The sequence below is a fragment of the Pteropus vampyrus genome, unplaced genomic scaffold (genome assembly GCF_000151845.1).
Source record: "Pteropus vampyrus isolate Shadow unplaced genomic scaffold, Pvam_2.0 Scaffold121, whole genome shotgun sequence".
NCBI classification, from domain to species: domain Eukaryota; kingdom Metazoa; phylum Chordata; class Mammalia; order Chiroptera; family Pteropodidae; genus Pteropus; species Pteropus vampyrus.
The window spans coordinates 3086413-3096390 of record NW_011888902.1 but is presented as its reverse complement, the minus strand read 5'-3'; the positions used below and the strand labels follow the sequence as shown (position 1 = coordinate 3096390).

The window sequence follows — 9978 nt, the reverse complement described above, 5'->3', positions numbered from 1 at the left end:
TGAGATTTTACATATGACGTTATTATGATTATTTTATAATGTGATAGTCTTTTTCTTCCTGTCAGGGTCAGATTTTCTATCACAGTACTTCTTGTTAGAAAGTAAAATATGAGTGGACTACCAACTAGAAGGAGTTTTGTTTAGTTCTCATCTCCTCAGAAAGGTTAAGTTTAAGTCTTTAGTTAAAGCCTGTTAATGAGTTTCTTTGTGAAATGTTTTTGTTTTAGTTACTTACACATTGGGCATGCGAAAGCTGCTCTTCTGAACCAGCACTACCAGGTTAACTTTAAAGGGAAACTGATCATGAGATTTGATGACACAAATCCTGAAAAAGAAAAGGAAGATTTTGAGAAGGTAATTAAAGGTGTAGTGATGACCCTTTGTCAGAAAAGTTCATTGAAATTAGAGGGTGACCCGATACCTTCATGGTACCAGAATACTAAATTACGTTTGTTCTCATAGCCGCTTCCCCCTCCCCCCTCTGTATATTCTGTGTCTGAGACCTGAGCCAAGAAATGCTGAGCTGCCATCCCCCCAAAAAAACTTCAATTTATTTCTTTGTTGCTCAGTTATAGAGTTTACCTAAGTGCCACATTTTCCTCCAAGTACCGATTCCTTAAATGAATTGGCCACGAGAGGCAGATTTCCTTTTTTGTCGTATCATTTTAAGTTTATGAATGAAACAGACACTAAGTAGGTTTGGAAGATGTGAAGGTTTCCTAGCCCCTTAAATCATCTTCATTCAGAAGCACTGCAATGTATCCGAAGAGAGGGCAAACGATTGTCAGTACGACCAATAAAAACTAGCTTTTCCAGAGTGAACGGAAAGCTCCATCATAAGATCAGCTTTCTCAGCTGAAAATTCGGAGACTAGTGTAATGAATTTTTTTTTTTTCTTTTTCGAGCTAATGTCATGCAACTTCCACAGCCGTTTTCAGGCTATGTAAGACTGATGGTGTATTATTACATTTGCCCAAATGCAGTATCAAGGATTGAAAATACACACGGAAATGCAACAGATAAACTGGTGGTTATTTTGGATTCTCATTGCAGGTGATCCTGGAAGATGTTGCGATGTTGCATATCAAGCCAGATCAGTTTACTTACACGTCAGATCACTTTGAGACGATAATGAAGTACGCAGAGAAGCTGATCCGGGAAGGGAAGGCGTACGTGGACGACACTCCCGCCGAGCAGATGAAAGCTGAACGTGAGCAGAGGATAGAATCCAAACACAGGAGCAACTGTAAGGCACATTTAGTGTTTTATGGTTTAGTCGATGTTCTCGTATTCTGCATCTTGAGTAGAACGTGGCTTCTTTTCGAGGAAGGGTGCTGGTTTGAAACACATTTGGGAAAATGGTTCCTGCGTTAGTTCAGCTCTTCGAAACCCTTTTTCTCTGTCATCTTCCCCTGGGCACCGTTTCGTTCGCGTCGCAGCGGCGCGTGACGTGTGTGCCTTCGGCGCTTCCCTCACCGTGCGCAGTCTCGCGTCTTCATCCATCCATTTGAATGATCCTTCCGCAGCAGTTTCGTATTTTTCTCACATACTTAGTTTTTCTGAAACGTTTGATGATAATGTTATTCGTACCTAGATCTTCCTTTCAGCGAGTGGGTGAATGTGAATATCGTACATAAGCTTGTTATTTATCCTGTATCTCTGAAATATCACTTGACAAAAAACATCTTTCTTATTCATTACTTGTCCCCCGAGCTTCACAATCAGGCTGTTTTCATTCTGTAATTATGTTCCCAGAACTTCCACACTGTTCAGACCTCTTCAGTGTGACATTTGGGAAGTATAGTAAATTCAGATTGTTGCAGAAGTATTATTTCTTTTAAGTTTCTCTCCATTTTTAGAGCTAGATGACAACTGGACTTATAGACCTAACTTGGTTCTTTGAGAGCAGGTAAAGAGTCCATCATATCTTCAGTAGAATTTCTGCAGAGAATCATTGCTTTTTTTTATCCATATGGGGCAGGTTTTCGATGTTCTGCCCCAGACAGGACTTTAGTCACTTGGGGTAGAGCTCTTTTTCCTGGGATTAAACTTGTATCGCTGTCTGTTTTCTGTCATCTGTCATTTTCTTGGCTCCCAGTGTCCTGCTGCCTTCGGGAATGACCGAAGGGACTTTCAGGGAGTCCCCAGGCTCAGGCTCTCAGCCCGAGCCGTGTTCTTCAGACGGGCACGGGCTGCAGCGCCGACGCCTGTGGGCCCCGCGGGCCGGGCCAGACCGGTCTGTCCCCTGAGCGTGAGGCGGCAAAGGAACAGGATGCTTCTGCTTCAAAGGCACAGTGTTCACTGGGCAAGCAGGGGCCGCCCGTGCTGGGAGAGAGGGGGGCATCGGAGGAGAGAATGCTTCCGGCCGCAGGCTTGCTGTCGCAGCCTACATCGCACGGCGTCGGCGGGATGCGCTGACTCGACTTCTAGGTCGGGTTTACGGAGTACACGTCCTGCGGGGTTTGTGAGACCTCTGTATAAAAAATAACGCATTTACTGTCGGCATCCGATATTGACACTGTGGCAGTACCTTGAAACTAGTGGAGTTTGCTTATCATATAAAACCAGAACACGAGAATTTATATCAAATTACAGGACTACTAAAATAATTCGAATGCAACCCGATTGGGAACACGCTAGATAAACTGCAACATAACTCTCGTTCTGCAGCTGTCGAGAAGAACCTGCAAATGTGGGAGGAAATGAAAAAAGGGAGCCAGTTCGGTCAGTCCTGTTGTCTGCGAGCCAAGATCGACATGAGCAGTAACAACGGCTGCATGAGGGACCCCACCCTGTACCGCTGCAAAACGCAGCCCCACCCGAGGACCGGAAGTAAGCACAAGTAAGTGTCACCCCGCTTTATGCGACGCCACCTGCCACGCCTTACTCTGATGCTCTCTGTCAGCGGAGTTGCTGCGCAGTGGTCAGGGGGCCCAGTCTTTGCCCATGATCAGGTCCGCTGGCCTGGGGCCAAGCCTCTCCTGTCACCTAAAGCCACACTACATCGTGCGGTGATGTCTGTCTGTAATTGCTGGCGAGTCTGCCCGACGTTGCTTTTCAGAGGAAGCACTCTGTTCTTGAATGTCGTTAGTTACAAAAGTAATTCAGTTTACTTGAGTGTGGGATTAATTAAGATACTGAAAAGCTAAATTTCCTTAAAATTATCATGTATATTGTTTATTGCTTCTTCCCATCACATACATTGGTCATTACAGAAATACGATTGTAGAATTTGCGGTGCCAATACTCGGTTGTTCATTAAATTGCAAATTTGCCTTTTCTGTTTGAATATTGAGTGGGTAACTGGTTCATTGTTCTCAAAGTCTGATGACATTTGAATATACTTTGATTATTATGAGTCATAAACATGTCAGTTTTTAAAAAATTCTTAAAGAATTATATTTCCAATTAGTATTGCTGTTTCTAATGCCTCGTCTAAGACAGAAAGGGTAAGACGCTTCATGCTGCTTTTCAAAATGTTCCCGTTCTTTTCTAGTGTTTATCCCACCTACGATTTTGCCTGCCCCATCGTGGATAGCATCGAAGGTGTCACGCACGCCCTGAGGACCACAGAATACCATGACAGAGACGAGCAGTTTTACTGGATTATTGAAGCTTTAGGCATAAGAAAACCGTATATTTGGGAGTATAGTCGGCTAAATCTCAACAACACAGTGCTGTCGAAGAGAAAACTCACGTGGTTTGTCGACGAAGGACTGGTAGATGGATGGTACGTCACCGTCACCTAGAATTAGAGGCAGGACACGTGCACTGCACACCGAGTGGTGGGAGGCGGGATGGGGAGGTCTGTGGGGTTCCCGTCCCTGTCCTCACTTCCTCCAGCACGCTGGGTCCCCCTTCCCCTTGGGGCGAGTGCTGCAGACACGTACGCTGTGAAGCGGGGTGCTTGGAGTGGGACGCACGAGGACGCATCCTCTGCCGGTCTCAGCGTTTGATGGAGGAGCAGTTGCGAGTCTGGTCTTTCGAGACCTGGTCTCGTGGTCGTATGTAGAATGGGGACCTGGACTGTTTGTGAAATAAAAAGCAAGTGACGTTTTAATGCGTGGGTTTGCCGTATCTGAGGATGTCACCTTGTGTCATTCCCCAAGTATGTGTTTACTGTCCCCGGCAGTGTGTGTGTTTCACTGAGAGGTGCTGCTGGAGGCAGTTTTCCTCTGCCGTGAACTTGGGCTTTCTGCTATTGGGATCTATCCAATTACATCACCAGCTCTTACTCCGTGTGGTTTTAGGCTGAATGTAATAGCGTTTATTAAAGTTTTCTGCACTCTCTGCAACCACACGTTAAAAAAATCTCCTTGGCGCTTAAAAATGTTCCTGTTTCCCAGGGACGACCCGAGGTTCCCTACGGTCCGTGGGGTCCTGAGAAGGGGGATGACAGTCGAAGGGCTGAAGCAGTTCATCGCTGCCCAGGTGCGTCCTGCTTTCTCGTCCAGATCCTCTGCTTGAGTTTTCAAGCGTCTAATCCTGTTTCTTTGATCTTTATTATTCTCATTCTTTCTTTTCTGTTGTTAGTTCCTTATAATGCAAGGACAGAATTTAAAAAAAAAAAGACTATGTTTGGCACTGCTTATAATAGTGGAAAATTGAGAATGTCCTAAACTCCTAAGCTAGGGTGGGAGACTCTACCTTTTCAGGATAAACAAATTAGTTGGTGCGTGATAAATTGTATATTCCAGTGGAAATACACTTGCAAGTAATTCTTTTTTCTAACATGCATAGCTTGTTAAAGAAAACATTCTAAAGAATTCTTCTTGTCCTGTAAGTCATAGTGTTACTGTTTTTCTAGGGCTCCTCACGTTCGGTCGTGAACATGGAATGGGACAAAATTTGGGCATTTAACAAAAAGGTACGTGTTTCGACTCTCGTCCTCGTCTCTCATGCCTAATGCCCACATGTGGAATTCATCAGTGTGCTCACTGTAGAGAGAAGTTTGTGAAGAATATTGTCAGTTTGCAGACTTCAGGAAAATGGAATGTTTTCCTTTTTTAAACATAGAGCATTAAGCCTACTAATACCAAATAACTAACGGCGATTAAAACGGGCAAACCTGGAGTCATGGGGAACAGTGACAGCGTTTTCCTTAAATCTTTGATGAACACTTTGCATTTCATTTTTCTGCTTTCAAGCTGCGAGCTCTCTGTAAGAAGGTATTACTTAACGCTTTTATTTGCTTACTTAGCACATAGCTTCTAGCATATTACATGTTATAAACTGAGCTGTTACACAGCTTCAAAGCACAATCACATTTATGTAAAAGACTTGCTTATACAAATCCATCACAAATTAAAAAAACACGTCCTCCCGTTTTCTTAGTGGCAAATGGAAGATTTGGCTAATTCCATCCTACTGTTCCCTTGTGTGCTGAGAGGACAGTTTTAAAGTGCTATATTTCATTGAGCTGTATTGAAGGTTTATTAATTAAGATTCCTGTGTCTTATCGAATGTAGTTTTTTAACTGTTAAGTGAAAGTCAAATGAGGAATATTGCTATCGACATTGTTAATTACTAAATTGGAAGCAGACGCTTAGACACTATAATAAGGCAAATCATTCAAGTGCCACGTTTCAAATTATGGTTTCTGTGATTGTGTTCTGTGAATTCCTTTTTTTTTTTTTTTTTTTGTATTGCTGCTTGATTGTGCTGATGCCTTGCCTCCAGAAATAGTTGCTTGTCGCATGTGTCTTGAATTTGTTTTATTTGGTCTGTTTGTGGTTAGTCAGTTTTTCAATACATAAAGGAATCAATTGGTTCTTTCTGTTGCTGCAGTTACTAATAATAAATACAAGTGGAATTTACAGGCAAAGTTAATGTACTTTTTATTCATAATCCAAATTTTAAAAGTTGTAAGTTTTAACGAAGGAATACATGTATTCTTAGTTCAAATACGTGAAAAACATTTCACCGTAATCAGTTCCGTAGGGTCTGTTCGGTGACCAGCATATCCCCCTCTCTTGTTTCATTTCCTTTTCCTAGATAAATCGCTTCCAGCTCTTCTAGATAAGTCTTTTGGAATTCGTTGCCTGCATCTCTGAACGAGTTGTGAGTCGCTACTCGATGTTTCCGTTTTGGGCATCGTCAGTTGACTTCCATTCTTGGAAGATGATGACTTAGGGTTTCTTACTTTTTCTCATAACTTGATTTTCTTGAGTTGACTGATTGTTTTTTTTTCCTCTTCATTTGTTTAGTTTTCTAATTTTGTCACAACTTTCCTACCAAAATGCTCACATGCCTCAGGTACTGGAGGCGTCTTCGCCAGAGCCTCCGCACTGCGCCGGTGTGAGCGAGGTCGGGGAGGCCAGCCGCCCTCCCAGGCCCGCTTCCCCGGCACCCTGGGATTCCCTTCGCTTTCGTTCTGTGATGGGTCGTCTGGGTCTTGGCTCTCCCGTCTCTTTTTCTTACCTTTTCGCTTTGCTCTCCCGCATCCTCTGGCAGTTCCCCGAGAAGGGGAGCCTGTATGAAGAAGATTCTTTCTTGAGACCTCGTATGTGACCTGCTTTTTCACTTTGAAATTCCATGATGGCGACCTGTTTCATCCATATCCGTTGTAGGAACATCTGGCTTCCTGTCTGGAAACTCATTCCTTCAATTCCGGGAAGTTTTCTTGAATTCTTTCGTTCTTTCTTTCTTTCTTTTTTTTTTTTTTTTAAACACCTATAGCACCCGTTGAATTCTTTTTCTTTGTTTTTTCCTCCATGTTTTCTTCTCTGTGGAACTCTTCTCGAGCAGATATCGGGCTTCCTCGACTGGTCCTCGAATGTTATTTGTCCTCTTATTTTCTGTCTCGTCTTCGCGTTCTTCATTTACGCTACCCTATTTCCCAGATCTCTGTTTTGTTCTCTGAATTTTCAGAATAACTTCCTGTTCCTGTTCCACGGTTATGATATTTATTAATAGTATTTTTTCTCTTGTACTGTCTCTTTCCTCCAGGTCATTTTGTTTTTTTCCTTTGACGTTAGAGGCATTTTCCAGAAAGTTATCTGCTCGTGTGTCACGTGAGGGACCGAAAGAGTGATTGGCAGCCCTAAGGAAGAGTTGGGCTCGTTAGCTGAGCCTCGGCGTGGCGTGCTCTGGCCGGGAGACCTGCATCAGGGTCAGCGACCCCCCATCTCATGTTAGATTACGCATTTTCCCAGGGGAGTCGCCTGCAGTTACTGCATGCAGTGCCGAGGCCTGGCTGCTGGGGCCTCAGAGCCAAGTTGGGGACCGTTGCACCTGGCATCAGACACTCACTCGACGCCCTGTCTCACCTCGGCTGCTCCGGGGTCCGCCACGACCCCGACACACCCCCCTTTCCACAGATCAGCTTCCATTCTCTTGTCGAGTCGGGGAGGGCAGTTCCTGGCTGCTTCCCGACAGCTTTCAGCTCCCAGAGGCCTGCTCTCTCTCTCTTCCTCTCCTACCGCTCCTTCTCGACGTGTGCCTTTAACGAAAACGAATCCTTCGCGTCTTCGTCATGGGAGTGTGGGAGGGACTAGAAGTAGATGAGCATTTTTCAGACTGCTTTGTCTATGCCTAAGTCTGTGGGATCGTTAATCATTAAGAACCATCTTAAGAACGTAGCACGGTTTAGAGTTTGGGTCGGTAGTGAAAGTGAGTCATCCCGCTCGGGTACCTTCTTGTTACTGTCCGCCTTTGTGGCATCTTGTTGTACTTCACTTCATTCCCTCGGACCCTTGCGGTACACGTCTCTCACAAGGGCTCATGTCACTTTTAACCTCTAACTATTGTTCTCTTGTTTTGTAGCCTGTTCTGTCTTTCTTTCCAGGCTCTGCAGGTAAACGTAAGTGAAGTGTCAGTGAACTCAGTGTAATGCCGTGGCGTCGTGAGGGCAGCACCAAGGGCAGAGCCAAATCGCCATCCTTAGGACGCTCTCCCTCAGTCACGCAACGTTGGTTTAAAGCATCTTCTGCCAAAGGACAAGGGGGCTCATTCCAGATTGGCGGGAGCCCTCTGTGTGCTCCTTTGGAGAAAGAGCTTAACTCTCATCTCGACCCCCTTGCATCTGCCCCCAGCTAGTAGCCAAAGTATGTAGAGACTTCTCTCTCCGCTCCCCCAAATAAGGGAAGTCTTCCCTTCAAAAGAAAAAATCTTGAGTAACCCCGGTGCACAAAAGTGGATGTGTTCTAGTTTGAGTGTGATGGAGACCAAGAGCCCTGTTCTTTGCAATCACACACCTGTCCTTGTCCCTCTGCTTGGTGTCTGTCCCCAGCTCCTTATAATTCTTGAGACTCTCTGGAGTACTTTGAAAACCACTGGTCCAGAGGTTCTTAGAAGTGTACAATTTAGAGCTGAAAAAGACTTAACTCTTTTAATCTCAGGTTTCACAGACTTATCTGACCCTCACCGTCCTGTAGAATGCTTGTTAAAAACAGATTTCCGCACTTCAGACCACGTGAATCCTAACCCTGTAGGGTTAAGTGGCCCGGAAGTCGTGCTGGCCAGTGCCGAAGCAAGTCCTGTCATTCGTCAATGCGAAGAACAGTCTTCTGCTCCTTTTGTCAGTTGAGAAAACTGAAGGAAGTAGCTCAGGCTGAGTTGTCTAGTTCCAGCTTCTTTAAAGCTCCTGTATCTCACCGGCATAAATACTGAACCGAGTGGTCACGGATTAAATCTTTGCTCATTCTAGTCCAGGAGAAGCTGAAAGAAAGAACACTTAACCAGTAAGAATGACCTTTAAGCCTCAAGGAAGGAAAGAATGAACGAGTAAACTTGGAGAGGCTGGTCCTGATTTAGTGTCGGCGTGAAGTATAAGCCGCTGAGATACAGCAGACCAGGGCGACTAAAGTAGCTTCTAGTGCTTTTGTGAATGACCCTGTGAGGCAGGTTTTCTTCTCCGAGTTCATTCAGAGTTTCCACAATATCATTCTTTTCAGAAGCTAAAAAATACTCTGAAAGCAAACCAGAAATCCAGTATAAAACCGGACACACACAGTGCAGTTTAATTAACCACACCACTGCTTCCTGTCTCCTAATGGGAAGAAACTCACTCCTTCCCTGAGCTATTTGACTGTACGTTCGCTTCTGCCTACATTCTTCCATGTGCTTTATTTATGTCTGAACACTGCTGTTGTGCTTGGTCATCGTGGATAATTTGAAATTGAGCAGCGAAGTGAGAAGCATCAGATCCAGGTGATGCTGCTGCTATTTTGGAGGTAGAGTAGGTTAGCGCAGGGTGACCACTCATACGGTTAATCTGCAGATTCTGATGGATTACCTGGGTGTGCCAGGCCCTCGGTAGTACTGGGAATGCAGTAGGCCCTGTTTATAGCATGCAGATGAGTAGAAGTATTTTATTTATGCCTTTAACCTATAGAATTGCCTTATTATAGTGACCTAATGCTATTTTGCTTTTGATGGTGATGTATTACGTAACACTGATCATGAAAAATTATACTAAACATATATGTCTATATTTCTTTAACATGGACTTCTCGAACAATGCAAAATTGAGTATCATGTTTTCCTATAGGATTAATATATAACCCCGCAAGGATAATTTTTCCTCACCTTCTAATACTACAGTTAAAAATTATTTTCAAAATATTTCTAATATAATGCTTTAACTAATTGGCTTCTTTTCACCTGTCAGTAGTTATTCTTGGAAAGGAACTCAGTCCTTCACGTAGTCTTCATTTATGATTGTTTTTCCCTTTTCTACTTGACTTTAAAATGTGGGAGAGTTACTAGATAAACCAAAAAATTAGTAAATGCAGTAACAAAAAAAGCCAGTTAGTTTTCCTGTGCTTTCATTTTATTTTACTTATGACATTTTAAAAGATGCCAGAACATTTTAACACGAGGATGCGTTCGTTGCAGGTCATCGACCCGGTGGCCCCACGGTACGTCGCATTGCTGAAGAAAGAGGCGGTCCTGGTGAACGTCCCCGGAGCACAGGAGGAGAAGAAAGAAGTGGCCAAACACCCGAAGGTCACCTTGCAGTTGTACCGCATTGTCCTC

General features: G+C 44.0%; 1 protein-coding gene across 1 annotated transcript in view; it reads left to right on the top strand.

The window, feature by feature from the left end:
* The window catches only part of EPRS (glutamyl-prolyl-tRNA synthetase), a 50285-nt gene that overhangs the window by 12285 nt on the left and 28022 nt on the right, over positions 1 to 9978 (top strand). Inside the window, exons 8-13 of the mRNA XM_023534152.1 lie at positions 1054 to 1246; positions 2671 to 2842; positions 3497 to 3730; positions 4347 to 4431; positions 4808 to 4867; positions 9838 to 9948. Of these exons, the coding sequence (XP_023389920.1) occupies positions 1054 to 1246; positions 2671 to 2842; positions 3497 to 3730; positions 4347 to 4431; positions 4808 to 4867; positions 9838 to 9948 (855 nt within the window). The remainder of the gene's footprint in view (positions 1 to 1053; positions 1247 to 2670; positions 2843 to 3496; positions 3731 to 4346; positions 4432 to 4807; positions 4868 to 9837; positions 9949 to 9978) is intronic.